Below are 20,640 nucleotides of genomic sequence, written 5' to 3' on the forward strand. Positions count from 1 at the left end.
CTTTTTTAGTTAATTTTGTTTTGGCACATATTATACATTTATTAAAACATGGGTTTTTAATTCAAGAAATTAAACCTTGTTTTTGCATTTTCTTAATGTAAGAAATACTAAGATGACCTAATCTACCATGTCATAAATCAACAGATTCAGCCAAGTAAGCGAAAGCAGTAGCATTTTCATTGATAACATTAGAAACGTTAAGAACAAAAAGTCATTGATTACAATAACCCTTTTTCACAAAGACATTATTTTTTGTCATTACAATCTTATCAGATTTGAATGACACCTTCACCCCAACCTTTCCTAAAAGTGCTACCGAGACCAGGTTTGCCCTTATATTAGGGACATGTAATACATCATTCAGGACCAAAGTCTTGCCGAATGTGAGCTTGAGAAGAACTTTTCCTTTCCCAAGAACTTGAGCCGTTCTTGAATCATCAAGATAAATAATTTTTTCTCCTTCCCCTACTGGCATGTAGGAGGAAAAGGCATTTTTGTTCGCACAAATATGCCTGATAGCACCTGAGTCTACCACCCACTCTTTCACATTGGCCACAATGTTGGCCTGGGAAATAACCACAACAATTATTTCATTAGAGTCATTTGCTTTAACCAAATTGACTTTTGGTTTAGCAGGATTGTCATTTCCCAGTATTCTCTTTATGCAGTGCGCTACATAATAACCTGGTTTTCCACAAACAAAGCAAGAGCCTTTCTTTTTGAAGGTGGGGTGAGCAACCTTGGGTTTGTAATAAGGTTTTTTTTGTTATAATACCTATTTTTGATCTCCTTGCGAGTTTTATCCTCAATGATGATATGCACGATCAAATCGGCTAGTGACAATTGCTTGTCCTTGTGCTTGAGTTGTTGCTTGTAGTTATTCCAAGACTCAGGCAACTTTTTAATCAGCAGGCCCGCAAGAAATTCTTCTTGTAAGTTGATGTTTTCTGCCTTCAAGTCCTTCACTAGCTTGTGATATTTATTGATTTGTGTCTTGATCTCCTTATCATCGGACATTTCCCATCGATAATAATTTCCGATTACAAATTTTTGTCTGCCCACATCTTTGGCAGTGTACTTTGCAGTCATGGAGTCCCATATTTGTTTTGCTTCCTTGTACAGACAGTAGACATCAAACAATTCATTAGAAAGAGTACTAATAATTGTGTGCCTACATACCTTATTAGTGTGTATCCATTGATCTCGAAGCTTGTTATCAATTGGTTCAACCTCCGTAAGTGCGAAAGCCACGCCGTGCACATCTAGGATAGAGAAAACCCTTTCTTGCCACCTTATGAAATTGTTGCCATTGAAAACTTCGATCTTCGATATGTCAGGGAATGGTTTGGCATAGGACATGTGTGGTAGTGGTGGTAGTGCAATTGGACTGGTGGAGATTGAGGCATCAGCAGCAGTATCAACTTGATGCTCCATGGGATTATCCTTAAGATTGTTGGAAAAAAACTGATGAGAACAAATAAATTTGTCTGAGGCGTGCAAGCGTAAGCACTGTCCTTAAGGGTAATTCCGCCCCTTGGAGTGTGAAACTCAACGTGATATGCTTCTGATGGCTATCCTCCCAAGATACAACAGTCCTTCTTCTATATTCCGCATTGAATATTAGAAGGAATAGAAACAACGTCTGTGTATAACCCAGTAAGGAAAAGGAAAGGAAAGATTAAAAAAAAAAAAAGAATATTCTCTTTTCATTCAGTGTGTCTTTTTTAGGATTGCCTTATGAGATTTTATATTCAAACAAAATAGAGCCGTTAAAAGAGCCGGTGTAAAATAATGAATGATTTATTTGAGAAATAAATTAAATGTTACAAAACAATTGGAAAGCCGTTGTATGACCGTTAAGAAACCGTTAAAAATAATGATGGTCTTCAATGCGGTCATAACTATTATCGAAGTTATTATTGTAAATATTTCAAAATATTATTGAAATATCCAACAGAAACCATTTTGAGAAACTTGTGTCGATCAGAGGAAGCGACTGTAGGATTAATCCTAATTCTAATCAAGCACTCCAATGACTCTCAAAAGGCTAGATGATTGTTCTTGAAGGTTTCCAATGGATAAATTGAAGACCTCTGTATATAAAGAGTAGCGAAACTGTGAAGAGGGTTAGACATGAGTAATATTGTTATTGTGCTCTGAGCTTTAACATCATTTCTGATCTTGTTCAGAGTGTCTCTCTACAGTTTTTAAGTAGTGTAATAATATCTAGGCAAGTGTGCAAGTGTGAGTGCAAGTGTGTGTGTCTCAGTAGTGCGATCAATTGTGTTAAGGGAACAACACTAGTCGGTTGTAACTCGATTTGCTAATTATCAGTAGAATCCAACTGTTGTTAAGGCTATTAGTTGGAAAGTGGCCTAGGTTTAAATATAAAGCCGAACCACTACATATCATCGTAGAAACTATCATTTTTACTCTGATTTACTTACTAGCATCACACATGCCGATCTATTTTTGTTGCCATCTAGAGTGCTCATACTTTGATATTCCATAAAAGTTTTTAAAATCCTCACTCAATCTATTCAACTTTCCCATTTAGAGTGCCTTGTTAGTCTCAACAATTAGTATCAAGGCTTCATTGCTTGTTTGTTGAAGTGCTATACTTCTAAGCATAAATATATGTTAATATGGTAAATCTTGGTATTTTCCTTGCTCCCGATTATCATGCTCCCAAGCCAACAAGTCTCTATATTTTGATGGAACCTTTGAGCAACTTGTGCTATGTTGTCTAGTTGTGATATATCTCGTTTTTTTATTAGTAGAACATTGGTGAAGCTGTGGTAACGGGCTTGCCAATATTGAACCTTTGGATCCCGAATGGTGTACGGTAGCCATGACTCAAAATTGGGGGCCCTATTGTAAAGTTCAGAGGGAGTATTAATAAAAAAGAAGAAGAAAAAAAGCATCCATTCTCAACCGCCATTCAGGGACCAAGCATATGTACTTGTTGAATCTCGCGCCCACTCTGGTGCCACGATTAGGAAAGGCATTTGAAATTCACAGAACTACATGGCAACCTCCTTCAATTAAATTGTCGTGCCAACTTCCACGTCCTTTGTTAATGACCAAGACTTCACTCCCTTTTAAATATCAATCTACAATTTAGTTAGTGATCAATAATTTGGCAAAATGTTTATCTACGCGCACTTTAGCCCATGCATCAAAGAGCCTGCTCTTGATTCCGTGTTGACTTAGTTTAAGTATAAGAAAATTACAGAAACAAAAGATTCTTTAAAGCATGTGACACATGTAAAAATATATTGACTTAAAGTTGCCGTTGTTGTAAAGTTGCCGTTGTTGTATATTGACGACCTTACAATGTGCAATAACCAAGTTATAAACTTTCATTATTACGACTCTCAGTCATTAAAAATGATTGGCTTCATCGGCCTCCTTTTTTGATATTCCTTTTGGTGAATTCATTATGTTTCCACTGGGCAACTAGACAGAGACAGAGAGGACTTATTTATTGCATAATTTATACTTTCTCATGCAACACAACATGTAAAGACAAAATATATTGACTTAAAGTTGCCGTTGCTGTATAACGACGACCTTACAACGTGCAATAATCAAGTCATAAACTTTCATTATTACGACTCCCAGTCATAAAAAAATGATTGGCACCCACCGGTGGGTAGTTGAGTTAGTTCGGCTTTTGGCATTTCGCCGTAAAGGTCCCAAGTCAAAACTCCAGAGCTGCTAACACGTCTTAAGTGGGGGTTATTGATGAGGTCCTGTGCTAGCTTCCCTCAAGTATTGATGCTTGGTCTGGGGTGCACCGCGCACTCTACGGGCCGTGGGCTGCCTGGCGGGCTCGGCGGATCCGGGCATAAAAAAAAATAAAATAAAAATGATTGGCTTCATCGGCCCCCTTTTCTGATAGTCCTTTTGGTGAATTCGTTATGTTTGCACTGGGCAACTAGACAGAGACAGAGAGGACTTATTTATGTGCATAATTTATACTTTCTCATGGAGCGTTCCTAGCCCTCAATATCTAACCTTTTGTCGCATACCTCAATATCATTCCTCTCTAACCCTCCTCCATAATCTATCTCTCTCTCTTTCTCTCTCTCTCAAACGCACTAGAGATTCTTGTCCAACAGGAGACTGGTGTTTGATTAAACCTTTGGAGCAACATTTTCACATCGAGTCATGATATTGCCAGTTATCGGTAAGTAAAGGACACTCGTTTCATCTCGGCTGCAGTGAACTTCGAGCTACATATAGTTTGTCATCGGTTGTGGATGTCCAAGTTTTATTGGGCGTAGTAGACTTACACTCTGAGCAAAAGCAGATAACATCAAAAAGTAGGGGAAAGGAAGAAGAGAAAAACAATTGAATGTAGAATGAATGCGAGAATTTCCTTTTGTTCTCAAACGTATCAACTTAAGAAACTACATAAGTAACTTGTTAGGAGGCAAATATTCTAACGCAGCAAGCAAAGATCAATGGAGTTACTTGGATTTTCGAGGGCAACCGTTTAATTAGGTAACGTCATTCATCATTTTTGCCCAATGCGCATTCAATGATGTTATTCTCTTTTTATGGGAGATGTACTTTCACAATTCTTTTGCTAATACAAGTGTTGCATCTCACCCTGCTCTAAGCAAGTGGCATCGTCGTGAAGCGAGATGAAGGTGATGCGGAGTCTTCTCTTTGGGTTTCAAAGAGCTATGGGAAGAATGGGAGCTCCGCGGTGTCGTTTTCCTCGGCCTCGCCCTCCAAATCCCGCTCATTTGTACAGCATTGCCGCAAATACATACACTTCGCCTCGTTCGGGGATCGTTTGGCCTACCTAATGGCCGATCCGGCCGCTATCTATGCACCGGGCATAATCACAAACAAGCTCACGAAAATAAACGGCCAAAGTGTGGACGCAAACACCGAGCCGAATGCCTTCGGGCGCCATTTCTCTTGTTACATTTAGGAGGCCCCGACACCATCACTAAGCATACGCCCTAGAAGACAATGAGCTCGGTTGAGGCACCTGTTGTCACTAATCACCCAAGCGGGAGTAACATTTTTATATCTTCCGATGGCGTGGGGCGGCTGAATATATCCATCCTCGCCATCGTGATGATTCTTGCCGGCTCGTCAAGTATGGCGAAAGGGTTTATGTGCTCTGGGCTGCCAAAGCGGTAAAGCGATTCGGGGACTCCATACCCGACCCACCTCCTAATTATTCGAAGATATTGGAGCAACATAAGTTGATGGAGGCCGAAGGCTACGACGTCATACCGCATGAAGTGATTGAGGTCCGTGATGTGATCATGGAAAACAACGTGGATGATGCGATCTTTCGTCTCTCGGGAGAAAACACTTGATCCAAATGGGGCTTTTATAAGCGTGGGCAAGGAGAATTACTGCCGCCCGAGGCTTGGTCAAAATATTCCAACGCCTTTTTGCGGATCTCCTGCCGAGTTTCGAGGATCGCGACACAAGTCGGTCGGTGCTCAAGGATAAGAATTTCCTCGTGGCCTTCAAGATCATCGAGATTGAATTGGGAATGATGTATGATTTGCTCTACACGAAGGCCATGGCAATCCATACCGGTTGGGGCTTAGCTGCCGCATAATTGGATTGGTTTCAACCTCGCATCATATTGGTACTCTTCATCTCGATCGAGGATCGTGATACTCAATAGCCGATCTTTGTATGACCTTTGTACCGCTAGGAGTGGCCATATTCCCGGAGATTTATGCTTTGGGCGCTTCTTCTTTCTCGACAAGACGGCTTGTTGGTTGATCAAGGAAAAGAAATTGTCTTGGATATCATCAATTGGTTAAAACCTCGACTAAACGGCGCCGATGGTCGGATCACATGGCTCAATACAACCTACTGAGCTTTGCGCTCAATGAGAAGCACCTCTTCTGCCATCGACTCCTTGGATATCTGCACATTGATGAGAAGGTCGAGATGCTCCTTTACAAACATCACAAGAAAGTGCCCGAATATCTAAAGGAACTTCTAATGTCACATTTCACGGAAATGCAATCCCTGTGGACCACCAGAGGAAGCAGGGTGCTTGAAAAGTTCAACAGAATGGAGAATTTGAAATGGAGCATTGAGTTGGAGTTCGACCAAAGCATCCTTATTTGGCATATCGCGACCGAATTGTGTTGCCACCCGAAAGACAAAGACAGCTTGAAAAATCCGCCTTACAACGAACCACATATCATAAAAAATATCAAATTGAGATCCAAGATCGGCAAGTGCTTGTCTCGATACATGCCGTATATCCTTGTCATGCACCCCGTGATGATCGCCGATCGGGATTGACGCATCAAGTTTCAAGAAACGTATATCGAGGCCATGAAATTCTTCAATGAGTTCCGCGAGCCCAATGAAGAAAAAGTTCGAGGTTATATGAAGTACGTGATGAAATGTGCGGGATTCTGCGCAAGTGCTTGGCAACATATCAAGAAAAGGAAGAAGCGCAAATTCGATATAACTAGTGCTGCAACCCAAGGGAGCAGTGAAGACAAAGTTGAATTTGACGGTTTGCAAAAGGAGACCAGGAGCAAGTACGTCTTGTTCCATGGGTGTCGGCTCGCGTCGCACTGGACAAGATCGAGAGTCAAGAGGACAAGTGGGAAATAATAAGCGAGGTGTGGGCGAGATGTTGTGCTATGCGAGCAAGTGCAAGGGAGTTATCACGCACAAAGAAGCGAGGAGAGGAGGAGAGCTTCGACTCATGTCCGGCTCATGATGGCTCATTTCGCTTGACCGATCACTTCCAGATTCCACATGCCCCATTATAGCCGAGTTGATTATGAAGTAGGACAACACTTTCGGACGTCTTTTGGTTCCAATTTTTGATGTAAAGAATTGTTGATGTTATTGTTTCCCCATGTTTCCATTGTAACACAAATTCGATGTTTGTCTATAAGATCCACATAGCGGCAACTGAGGAGCATATTTGTGCGACAACTCGTCTTAAGTAATTAATAATATACATCAAATTTCCTTAAGGAATTACTCAAATTACTTATCATGTCGTTTGTCGCGACCTACCCGGGGAGGGGAAAGGTTTAGTGGGTATTGCACGAAGGACGGCCTAAGGCCCCGATTAGACGCGCTCTCCCAAGCCCCATACCCCGCGTGACGTTGAGATATTCTTAAAAATTTTGGATAAAGGAGTCGCCAGCAAATTTGTGGGGTCGGTAGAAAGCCAAGTGAGGCGTAGGGAGCGTCTTCTCACTTTCACGCAAACTGCACTTAGGTTCGGGGACTGACCACACTAATTAACCAATTAGTGCCCTTCGTACCTAATCTTGTTCATTTTAACAAAATGATTTTTAATGACAATTTGGATTGATTTTATCTTATCCACTAACATGTGAGGAATCGTGCGGGTGCACGCAATCATTAAAGTAATAACCATAACTATCAAGATCCTAGTGCCATAAAATTAAACACTTGTCATCAAACATAATTAGATATGCAAATTAAACATGCAAAGCATAATTAATATACGCACACATAAAGGTCTAATTACGCTAAAATGGCAATACATGATCAAACCCCCTCATTTTTGGATTTTTGAAATTTTAATTTTTTTATTTTTTAAAAGAAAAATAATTAATTTTTAGTTTTTTTAATTTTTTTAAATTTTTTTTTAAAAATATTTTTATTATTTTTTTAAAAAATATTTTTATTATTTTTAAATTTTTTTAAAATTTTTGGATTTTTCGAATTTTTTTTTAAATATTTAAATATTTAAATATTTTTTAATTTTAAATTTTTTAAAGAAAATATTTTTTAATTTTTAAAATTAATTTTTGATTTAAAAAGGTGAACCGGGTCGGGTTCAATTCGACCCGACCCGGTCAACGCAGATCGGGTCCGGTCGGAGACCGGACCCGAGTTCGGTCCGATGGGGCCGGGCCGAACTGGCCCGCTTGGAAGCAAGGCCCGACTTGGTCGGGCCTTGCCTTGGCTCGGATTGGGCCCAACCAGCGGGCCCAATCTGGTCTAATACTTTTTATTTAAAAAAAGAAGCCCACTACCTAAGTTAGCCCAAACCCAAAAGGCACATGGCCCACTACGACAGGCCCATGTGGATAGAAACCCTACCCGGTTCGCGACCCGTGCCCGACCCGGTTTTGGGCGGAAACCTAGGGTTTGCTGGCGGTGCTGACAACGGCGGCGGCGGGCTTGACGGCAGCGGCGGCGCGGCGGAGCAGATGCGGAGACGCGGCGGCGCGGCGAAGCAGAGGGGGACGCGGCGGCGCGGCGAAGCAGAGGCGGAGACGCGGCGGCCGGCCTGGGATCTGCTGGCGTCGGGGGCAGCGGCGTCGAGCTACAAGCAGAGCACGGCGGGTTGTCGCGGGCGGAGGAGCAGCATCGGACGAGTAGATCACGGGCGGAGCAAGGGCAGCAACAGCTTTGCGGGGATCTCGCGGTTTGCAAGTGAGGCGGAGCGCGACGGCGGATGGCGGAACGGCGATGCGGCGTCCAGCAGAGGTCGCAGACGAGACGGGCTCGCGGTTGAGGGGAGCAACGGCGACTGGCGGAGACGGCGGTTGCGGCAGCGTCGCGGCTCCTAGCAGCAGGTTGAGGCGGCGAGGCAGCTCGGACGGCATCGGGTTGAGGCGGTGACGGGCGAGCGATGGCACAGGCTGCAGCGAGGGGGCTCGCACGGCGTCGGGTTGCGGCTAGCGTCGGGTTGAGGCGGTGAGGAGGGCAGCGGCGAGGATGGCGTCGGGCAACGCCGCCGCTGCCCTCCTCCCCTCTGTTTCTTCGGATCTGGGTTCCGGGGTGGACGGCGACGAACGGTAGGGACGACGACGGCGAGTCTTCTTCGACTCTCCCTCTCTGCCGATCTCCTTCTCTCTCTGTTCTCCTCCCCTTTTTTTTAGTCTCCTCTCCGTTCTCTGTTCTCTCTCCGTTCTCCTCCCCTTTTTTAGTCTCTTCTCTATTTCTGCCCTGCTGCTGCTTTTCTTTTTTGCAGGTTTCGCGTGCGAAACAAGCTGGAGAAGGATAGAGGCCAACGGGGGCCGGGCCAAGAAGGAAACGGGCTCGGCCCCTTCCACGTTTTCTTTTTTTTTTTTTCTTTTCTTTTTGTTGTTTTTGCTTTTGTTTTTTTTTTCTTTTTTTGATTTAGTGACTAATTCCTAATTTTGCACATAATAAAATTGTAAAATTTAGGTGTCAACATCGTTCTCGCGATGTTTGAGCAAAAATTTCCAAATACATCTTCACACACTCTTTCACGGCTTCGCTCGTGACGCGCCTCGCAGAGATCAAATGTAAATCCAAGCGTCTCGTGACCCCAAGACATGGCCGGGAGTAGGCTTTAAAGTTTATCGGACTGTCAGGACATGGCGGATGGCTCCAAAACTCGGACACCGCTGTGAAGGATTGCATTGAACGAGACTCCTTAGGCGTCAAAATGATCCTCTCCAGCCGCATGTCCCACCAGGCGTGCCAAAATAAAGTTGTTGAACATAGATCTGCAAGTGCACTCAAAGACAAGTTGGTGGACATTGACGTGCGCCGGGGCGAACTGACTTTAGATGTTTGGACTTTAGATGTTTGGTGAGCAATTGAGATCGCTCCATGGATCCACACTAGCGTGCAAAGTGCATGGGACTTGGATGGAGTAACAAGTGTATGATTCTACATCGCAACGGAAAGTGAAGTGTATTGGAATTGAGATTACGCAAAAACAAAGTACATTCAAACAAAACGCATGACTGAAATTGAAATTACATTAAATATAACAAGTCTCTCCCAATTACTGTCATTCACTTTTTCTAGTTTACATTTTCACAGTGTGCTTAAAAAAGTCCCAAACCTATTGCACACGTCTCAAGCTTCAATCATAAACATTTTAATTTGATCAATTTAGTCCTAGAATTTTTGACAACTTGCCAATGTAGTATTAAAATTTTCAATTGTGTCGTAAACATATTCACAATTTACCAATTTAGTATTAAATCTTTTAAATGTTTATGACTAAATTGACATAATTGAAATGTTTAGAACTGAATAGGCAAATTGTCAAAAGGTTTAGAATTAAATTGGTTAAATTGAAATGTTTATAATTGAATTGACACAAGTCCAATAGGTATAAGGATGCAACCGAAAAAAAAAAAATGCCGTTTTTTTGGTAATTTTCTTGGATAAAAAGTCTCTCCCAATTCCTGTCATTTTATTTTTATAGTTTACGTTCTTGCAGTGTACTTTATTTTTCCTCCGTGTTCGTTCGACTTTGAAGAACCCTCAACCCAAGTTTGGCTCTTTTCATGGCCATGGATCATCTGATCACTACAAGTACAACGATATTCGTTCATCCGATGACCTGCAGCACAATTTTGTGCGAACACCACCGTGGTGTGATGGTAGACAAGTATTTTTACAAACTCATACATTTTAGTCAAACATAGCAACATCTAGATAAGATAAACCAGACAATTCATTCAGAGAAATTGGATCGACCGAGCACTTTCATCTTGATCAACAACAGAAACTTATTAAGTGTCAATCAATGCACTAGACAACACCTCTCGCTTTATCTTTTTCTCCAAGTGATGTTGCATACCCAGACTTTTTGACAGATTTGATTTCTAATCTTTCGGTCGAAGGACGACGCCTTTGATGAGGAGTCCGGACTTCCAATGACCACCCGTTTCGGAGAAGGAAAAGCTTATCTCACCAACATTCTTCGGATTCGTCATGAATGTACCAGCGAGGATGTCTATCCATCCCCCTTCTGTTTCTCCTCCAAATTCTCGATACGTCCCTGCGTGGTTCCATCCGGTAGGGTGAGACTTAGGTTCACCGGAGCATGCCACCCTCTACTATTTTCGTTCATTTTCACAACGAATGCGACCTCATATGTAGTCTTCGGAGAGAGCATGATCGTCTTAAACTTGCCCTGAATACTTAGCCAGCATACTTCCAACAGCTCTGCCGCGGGCATGTCTACTTCGCCGCTAAAACTGAGAGTCCAAATTTGAAACAATTTGCTCGTTAATGATGAAACCTGTAGATAATTTTTCTTTTCCTTTTGTTCTTAGAAAAAAGACTTAGAAAAAATTAGTCATAATGGATGGAGCGCAAATAGAATTCGAGTATTCCAATTCAATTTGGGTTAGAGGTAATGTTTTCTGCTGGCTCTATCGATGTAAATCAGGTCTATCCGAGACTTTCAAAGACAAAAGTTGACACTGTTATTTACATTTAGGTAGACAAAATTATTCATTGATTTTCAAATTACGGGATAAGGACATCACAAGTATTACAACTTTATTATGATACTTGAGTGTTATAATTTTCAGTCGATCACTTCAGTTTTTAATTTTTAAAAACATTTATCCAAGTGCCGAATATCCTATATAACATGACACTTCTAATAAATATTTAAGTGATTGATTGAAAAGTTATATAATAATGAAATTATTTGAAAAGAAAGTCACGGTGCTTAGTGAGCGTCATACATAATTTACTTTTCCCTCCGTATTACACTTTCTTGTCTTTGGGCAAAACGTCCATGTCAATCCAAAACTTAAACAACTCAATAAATTCGAAGTAAACCAAGCGGCGAAGAATACCTTTTCAGATGAATCTATGAATTGATATCAGTCATTGTTTTCTTCTATCGCTCATTTTTACAATACAAACACGCATTTCAAGAAATACTGAGATCCACGGTGGATGCTACTAAAACAAACAAGTACCGACAGGATTTCGACCATGTAAATGATTCTGCGTTCACAATGAAGAGCAAGTATACTTACCATTTTTCCTTCTGGTCGTTCCAACCCCAGTATTGCTCATTGTCGATCCAAGTGATGGATAACTCTTGAGCAAGCAACAAGAAGCAGTGCTTTTCGAGATCTTGGTCGACCCAGAACTTCTACAGTTTTACACCAAAAGTGAATGGAATATTTATTTCATAGATTCAAATCTGCTACACGTTTCTTACGTCTAAATTAAAATTATAAAAGTCACAGTTTCTACAATATTTGTTTTTCCTGATAAAAAAAAAAAAAATCATTCAGAGAGTTGAATTACCAGTTTGTTAGGATTCATGAACACCCCACCGTAGATCCGATTGCACAATTCTTCGATGCCGATAGGGAATCGAGTTCGCCGCTTTTCTAACAAAAGTTACGGCGAGGAGAGGAGGCCTTCTCTCCCTTCTTCTCTCTTCTTTCGTGGCTTCTGCATCTGGCCTCATTGAAACTTCCTTTCCTTCCTGTATATCTTCCGCCCTTTGTTTTCTCTTCCATGTTCTCCCATTGAGTTTCTTGCAGCGGACTTCACCTGTTTCAATTCAAGAAGATGTCTCGAATCTCACATCTCACAATATTGTGAGAAACGATGAGAAGAGAAAGGGTACCTGTCGAAAGTAGACTTTGCGGTCTTTCATTATGGGTGGTTGACTTTTCAGTCTTAAATAAAAACCACAGGGTGTTCATTTTATTTTAATTTGCGAATGCACACTAGAATGAGTTAGGTAAAATCCTGCTGCCGGTTTCCAATCAACCAAAATTACGATATAATGAATTGCAAGACCAAATCGATACTAGTCTCATTCTTTTCCCAAATAATTTTCGCTAGCTTCTTTATTTGAATACTGTATAAAAAGTACATAAAAACCAATCTCTTAATTGTGTATGTGTGACTTTTTCTCAATTAAATTGTTATATAACTAGTTTTTAATCCGTGGTAACAGATTTTATATGACAAAACATGTTATAAAGAAACTCATTTACAGACTCTAAATTTAACTATGTACAATTAAAATGAAAAAAGTTTTGTAATCTTGTGGCACATGAAGAGTTTGAGAAATCCAACAATGAAAGCTGTTAATCACAGCGTTTTCTTTCATTTGCAGGACGTCTACAACTTATAAGGTCAGTGCTACATTCTATTCAGGTCTATTGGGCAAATGTTTTCATCCTTCCAAGATCGGTCTTGGATAAAATTGAACAAATATTGTGACAATTTTTGTGGAAAGGCTTAGACCTTGGTGCGGGTGGTGCAAAGGTTGCCTGGAGCGATGTTTGCCTTCCGAAAGCTGAAGGAGGCTTAGGGATTAGGAGACTTCGAGAAAGCAACATTGTAGCAATGTTTAAGCACATATGGCTACTATTTACAGACAAGGAATCTCTCTGGTGCAGGTGGATACACTTTGTGTTCCTAAAGAATGTCAACTTTTGGTTGGCCTCCAAGCCCACTTTTTGTTCTTGGTCTTGGAAGAAAATCCTTGATCTTAGAGGTGACTTCCATAGGTCTTTTTGTTGGTGTGTGGGAGATGGTACCTCGGTCTCCTTCTGGTTCAATAATTGGCATTCCAAATGGCCGCTTAACTTGTTGTTCTTCAATACTGAGAGCTACCGTTTGCGACTCCCTAAAGGAGGATCAGTGGTTGACTTTTTAGCATTCCCTGATCGTACTTCTAGGGTGTTGAATGTTATTGCCACATGGGGTGACCCCCTCCCGGAGCTCAATTATGAACCTGATCGTTTCCTTTGGTTGGATAACCCATCAGGCATCCTTCTGCTGCTTCTGCGTGGGAGGCTATTTGGCCAAGAGGCTAGAAATCGCAGTGGGCTCCTTTCATTTGGAACAATGCGCTGGTTCCCCGCTATCAATTCCTACTTTGGTTGATCACCAGAAAAAGCTACCGACGCAGGTTTTGCTTCTTACCTATGGCCGTATCCCGGCTGTGAATTGTCCCTTTTGTTCTTGTTGTCTGGACTCGGTCAACCATATGTTTTTTCGGTGTTTCATTCCTACCGCTCTAGCCACTTTTTGGAGATTCAATTTTGCTTGGATGAACAAATCTTGGGTGGATAACATGCACTGGGCGATCAAGTATTTATCTAGGAATTCTTTCTGTTCCACCCTTGGCCGGTTTGCTTTTGCAGCCTTATGCAACATCATTTGGAAGGAGCGGAATAATATTATCTTTAGGGGTAGGCCACCATCCCTCTTAGCTATGAAGGTCTGATTGGAGAAGGTTGTCAAAGACAAAGCATTGTTTTTTAAACAGATCCCTCCCAACACCCCGAATTGTAGGTTGCTGCATTGCTGGTCTATAAACCCTTCCATTTTGGCGGATTGATCACCCTCCTACCAATCTTACCGTAGGATTCTTCACTTTGCACTTGTGTTGTTGTTGGGCTCTTTGTTCTTTTTTGCTCCCTATGTAGGCTGTTTGGTTTGCTTTTGCTACTGTTTTGGCTTTCCTTTGCTCCTGTGCAGGTGGTCTTGTTTTACTTTGGCACCCTTCCACTTACTTTGACTGTTCTTGTCCTCATGAGTGTAAGTTTTTGGTGCCGAGTTCTTGTTGTATAGCTTCTTGTTTTGCTTTGGCTTTAGTTAATATAATTCTTACCATTTACCCCAAAAAAAAAAAAAGAAGAAGAAGCTGTTAATCACATAAAAAAAGAAAGATTAAGAGAACTTACTCATCTAGGAAAAATCTTAAAGCATCCCATACAATAGAAGGAAATAGTACAAATCACAGCAATAGGTTCTCGTAATCTGTCACGCCTCGATCCTCGGGCATGCACACATCTTTCTACTTGGTTGATTTTATAATGTGATGTCTCAGGACTATGTATCGCCGATCCTTTTCATTTTAATACGCATGCGGAAGCATATAAAATAATCCCCATATAATAAAACAATGGGATAAGAAAGTAGGACTAAATTCCGAACTTTAAAAAACAACTACACTTATATACATTGCAAACTAGTGCACATATATATAAGGCAGGCTACCAAGTTGTACTCAACTTAAACATGTCTAGGATTAAGGTCTACAAGTAGGGGTGGGGGTTTCACAAATTACGGGTCCTCATCCTCCTCTTCATCATCCTCCACACTCCAACTGGAGTCTTCAGTAGACTGCACCAGACTTCTGAGATCTTCAAAATTTAGGTTTGCTATACCTAGGGACCTGAAATATTGTCTCACAATCGGAATGAGACTACGTCTCAGCAAGTTTTACCTCCTAAGACCCGATTAGTAAACCAATATGCTATCTGGGTTGCCTATGCATATACGGGTTAGAGGACTTACCTTTGCCTTAGATTCCACCTGCATATTAGCACAGTTCAATAGACACCCTAGCAATTACAGATCGATATCTCGATCAATCGACTCAGTCGATTTCATGTCAATCGAACCATTCATCGGTCATTTCAATTCAATCAATCAATTCACGACATTATATCAAAGCAATGATCAATCGACCTAGTCGATTACATGTCAATGATGACCATTCCCCGGCCGTTTCAATCAATACTACCTATAAGTCCGATCATACCCAGGATTGCTTATTAAAAGCCAATAATAGGTAGTATAGCTCACCAGAAGCTGCCTCAATTACTGAGATAATATACTATAGATTTATGCTCACTAGAAACTGCCTTAATTCCAGATATAGTATATTATATATGCTCAACAGAAGTTGCCGTAATTATACTCATATAGTATACTATTTATGCTCACCAGAAGCTGCATCAATTACTGAGATAATATACTATAGATTTATGCTCGCCAGAAGCTGCCTCAATTCCAGATATAATTTATTATATATGTTCACCAGAAGTTGCCGCAATTATACTCATAGTATACTATTTATGCTCACCAGAAGCTGCCACAATTATTAATATAGTATACTATAGCTCACTAGAAGCTGTTGCAATTATAATCATATAGTATACTATTTATGCTCACCAGAAGCTGCCAGCCATACTTCATAGTATGCTGAAAATTGATCATTTAATCAAATCCTCATTTTTATTCTTTTGATAAAAATACCAGTGCGTAGGTACACGGTCGGCCTTAGCCAAAATATTATAATTTCCTTTCCACAAATCCCACCATTATCGTAGTCCACCAAAACACTTTTGGTGCTATCAACTGACACTCGGTTATTTTCCAATTAATTATACATATTAATTAATTTAGGAAAATAATATTATAATCACAAATAATTCATTTCAGCACAAAATAAAGCTCAATTAAATAAACCGACTGCACCACAATAATAGCGATAAAATTTCTGGTCGTTATTATCGCCTAATTTTCGAAAAATAATTAATTAATTAAATAATTTCGAAAATTAATAAATAAACACTAAAAATCCAATTTAGGCTCGTAATGCCTAATTGAAGCCCAATAAAGGTCGGGAAAAATCTCGAGATGCATTCAATAAATACCAGTACATGTCTACTTGCTAAATGCTCAATCCAATTGCCTAATATGCATCATAATTATCTAATAATCACTAATCTACTTTAATCTAACCACCTAATTGCACTTAACTAAATCTAATCAATCCTTAAGCATTATTAGCAAACTAAGAAGGCATTAGTGAGCAAAACTCACTTGATTAAAAGCGAGACTGAACACCGCAAGAATGGCTGACGGCGGCCGAATTCCAACTTTTCAGCGGCGTGATGGGCACACTGATCGGGCCCAAAGGCCTTGCAAGCCCACAACAAATGCTGGGCTTGGCCCTACTTTTTGGATTTCAAGTGGGCTGAAACCCAACTGAACTTGGGCCTGATCTTGGGCTTCAAATTCTGCTGGAGATGGGCTGAACTTTGGAGATGGGCTGCTGCACTTTAAAATTTCGCTGGGTTGAAGATGGGCCGGTCGATGAACTACACGGCCAAGTGGAGCAAATAACAAAGGAAGGTGGGCTGGGAATTACGGGCTCGTTGAATTGTTGAAGCAGATGGGCCGTTGAAGAAGTTGTTGGTTCGTGGGCTGCTTCGTGAAGACCAACAGCGAAGAAGGAGCTGGCGATGTGCAGGCGTGCGGTGCTGAAGATTCTTGGTCAACAAATGGTAAGAGGACAAAGATGGTGGCTGGCATAAACGATGGAGAAGGCCGCGTGGATGAAGGGCAGCACGGCAAGGAGTTTTGGTCTTCGGTGGGGACACTGAAGACGCGAGCTAGCGGACGGCGCTCGTGAGTGGGCTTGCTTGATTCTTTTTGTGCGGTCAAATTGAAGACTCGAAGGAGAGAGAGCAGGCAGTAGTGGGCGATCAACTTCGGTGGAGCAACGAACAACACGGGCAGCTGCAAGAATTTTGCTAGACTTTGGTGGCAGCTTGAAGCCATGTACGTGGGTTGGGTTTTGAGGGGTCAACTGAATGGCCTTGATGAAGAGAAAGGTTGACTATGAGGGAGTCGCACATGGACATGTGGCAGCGCAAAGATGAAGGGGAATTGAAGCTTCGGTTCGTGGCTTCTGTGGCCATGAGAGAGGGAGTGAGTGGGAGAGAGGGGTAGAGAATTTGCAGGTACAAGGCTTCCACAAAATGCAAACAAAAGAGAAAGGATAGAGAGAGAGAGAGAGATGGTTCGAGCGAGGAGATGGGAAAGGGGAGCCGTGTGGGAGAAGCCAAGGGAAAGGAGAGGGCCCAAAATCATTAAACCTTATCCATTCCCTTCAATCTTTGTTTCCAAAGCCACACACAAATATCTAATGCTCCCAAATACTATCTCAACATTTAATCCCACCAATAATTATTGAAGCCAAAAATGCAGCTCTCTTCCATTGCTCTGAATTTCATTAATTTGGACCTTAATTTCCTAACCAAATTCTCCAATTTGGCATCCAATTTCGCCAAAGAAAAAGCCTATACCATTTCTGCAAGTCCCCATCGCCAAATAACTCAGTTTGATAGTAACAAATCTCTTCAATTCAGTCAATCCGAATTTCCGTTAATTTTCCGCAACGTCCGAATCAATTTTCCGTGAAAATCTCGGAATCTCGAAAAATCTTTTGAGACTGAGTCGACGTTCTTATAATATATTGTGACATGACAGGACTTTCAATTTTTGAAATTGGACTCGAATTCACGGTTAATTTCCATTCGACTCATTTTTAGCGTGACTTAGGCTACCGGGTAACTTTTAGAGATTTTTGTGCAAATAACCCGTGGTCAATTTTCTTCGAGCCACTATGAACCCACTCGACACATTGGCTACTCTCGGTTGTCATGAAAATCTCGATGATTTAAATACGGACACAGGGTACCAAAACGATATAAAAATCAGTTTAGTGCCGGCCGACGAGAATTTTCCAATTTAGTGGTGTCACCACGATTAGTCACACATCTCTATCGAACCGACCTATCTTCGATCTCTAATCAATTTACGTCTATGCCGTAATGGTCTCAACAGATGAACACGGTCGAGCAGCCGATTCCTTGTGGAATTCTCAAGTCTATTTGCCTTAAAATCCTTAATGGTTCTCCCAGATAATCTAGCTATCTCTAGAGTGATCGACTACGAAAATAATTTCTATAGACACGTCAATGAAATGTCCGATTAATTCAATAAAAAATAGGGTCGAAAATGCGGGATGTCACATAATCCATCGCCAAACACTTAATTTAAAGCTCAAGCTATAGGAAGACCGACGAACGATCTTTGTCGAGATCAGAGTTTCAATTTCCATAAAGAATCGAATTCAAACTTACCTTATTAATTTTAGGGTCCATTCGTTTTTTGAGACAATATCATATATGCGGAAAATATTTTCCCATTAGTCATTCTCTCGGTATTCGGTCGAAACCGAACTTTGAGTGGAAAATATTTTCCACCGTCCGTTAGCTAATTTAATTGTTTGGGAAAAATTCTCAAAATTGAATTTTAATATTTTTAATTGACCAAAAATTAGTTTTATTTTTTATATTTTTTTAAATGAATTTTTAATTATTTGTATTGTTAAAACATCGAAATTTTTATTCTTTTTATTCTTTTTTTTTCCTTTTCTTTTCCTTTCTCCTTCCTCCTCCTTCCTCCGCCTCTCCGCATGCTTGACAATGGTGGGCTGCCTGGCGGCTCTGTTCGGTGGCCGACGACGAGCCGGTCGCGGATCTAGCGAGCTCGAGGCTCGGCCGATCTCACCGGGAGCTCGCCGAATTTAGCGGTGGAGCTCGGGTTCGCTTAGATCGGGAGCCCGAGCTCCGCCACTGCATTCGGCGAGCTCGCCGCTCACCGCCGAGTCGGCAAACCTCGCGAGCTCGAGCAAGGCCTGAGCCTTACCTAGCTCGTCGGATTTGGTGAGGCCCGAGCTCCACCCTCAGGTGGCCGAGAGCTCTGCCTCGCTCGATCTAGCGAGTTTCAAGTGAGCTCAGCTTCGCCAGATCGGGTGAGGCTCGAGCTAGCTTGCGGCCGATTGATGGTTGTGGCTGGTCGTCGGCTCTCACCATGGCCGTCGACTAGCCAAGGCCAAAGAAGAAGATGAAAAGGAAATAAAGAAAAAAAAAAAAAGAACAAGGAAAAAAATTAAAAACTCGATTGAAAAAAAAGAAAAAAAGAAAAGAAAGCATAAAAATAAAACGAAAATGTATTAGTGAAAAGAAGCAAGATGGAAGAAGTTATGGAAAATGTTTTCCACTTTTGAAAAGTGGAAAACATTTTCCTCACTTTTTAAAGGTTTTTTTTCCAATGATAGAAAACATTTTTCTTGATTAGTTCATTTTCCGTGAAACGAATGTTGGAAAATCCGGAAAATGTTTTCTTGGAAGTCATTTTCTGCAAAACAACTCTTTTATTTCGTAAAAAAAATAAATAGTTTAAAAAATATTTTTTTAAATAGTTCATATAATTTATAAAAATAAATGAATAAAAAATATTTTCATAATCTACTAAATTATTTAAATATATCGACTAATTATCTCGATACAAAAAATTATTTTTAAAAAATTGTATTCAAATCTTTTATTAATTTTCCTCCTATCTAATCGTATGGTGCATTTTTAATATGTACATACAAAAACTGGTGTTTATTCTATTTTCACAATAGAACGATTATTCAATTCTTTTTCTCCTTTTCATCATAACTCAATCGAAATGTATTGGATTCTCTTAATCTTTAGGACGTATTCCTTAATTCTTTAATAACCCTTCAAAAAAGAGAAAGAGATGAAAGATGAAAACACGAAAATTTTTTTGGGGGGGTGATAGGGATTTTATCTATCTATTTCACCCTATAAAGCCAATTCTTTTGCCAATGCTATTTCCTTAATGGAAGGAACAATTTCTTCTCGGATTTTGCATAAATTTTTGTAACATTCCATTTCATCGTTGTCGCAAGACAATCACCAAGCTTTTCACATGCGCATAACATCTGCAAAAACACTAATCATTATATAATAACTCTCCTTACAAATGCCAATATCTTTGTTGCAATAACCAGAAAAAAAGTGCATTGCGGGTATGCAAAAAAAATTATGATAAAAAAAATTTACAATGTCAACTTATTAAGCAATATTTAGATTGTTAGTCGACGAGAAAGATATTATGAACTTTTCTGGTAAGGTTACTTTATAAGATAGAAAAGATTCAAAATTTGAAATTATGATACACGAAAGAAAATATTAAAATTATTAATTTACACATTCGTCCATTCGTCAATCAATTTGCATAATTAAATGAGGATAACGTGACAAGGAAAAAAAAATGCATTTCTCTAAAAGTAAGCTGTCCTCTTTGCTTTATCTAATAGTGTGATGATCATTAAAAAGTTATTATTGTTGCGAGAATATTTATCAATTTATGTGAATTCAAAGTATGAAATTTGGAGAAGTGATTAGGAAACAAAAATGATTTATGGGAAAAAGCTCAAAT

The 20,640-nt window shown here is 40.4% G+C and overlaps 1 protein-coding gene across 1 annotated transcript; it reads right to left on the reverse strand.

Annotated features, from left to right (window-relative positions):
* Nucleotides 1–211: 211 nt before the first annotated feature.
* LOC104416603 lies at nt 212–1,434 on the reverse strand. Its single transcript, XM_039299815.1, has 2 exons — nt 685–1,434; nt 212–565 (listed from the first exon to the last, which is right to left on the reverse strand). Exons 1-2 carry the CDS (start codon nt 1,432–1,434, stop codon nt 212–214), a joined length of 1,104 nt encoding a protein of 367 aa, XP_039155749.1.
* Between the last annotated feature and the right edge of the window lie 19,206 nt (nt 1,435–20,640).

The sequence above is a fragment of the Eucalyptus grandis genome, chromosome 8 (genome assembly GCF_016545825.1).
Source record: "Eucalyptus grandis isolate ANBG69807.140 chromosome 8, ASM1654582v1, whole genome shotgun sequence".
NCBI lineage: Eukaryota > Viridiplantae > Streptophyta > Magnoliopsida > Myrtales > Myrtaceae > Eucalyptus > Eucalyptus grandis.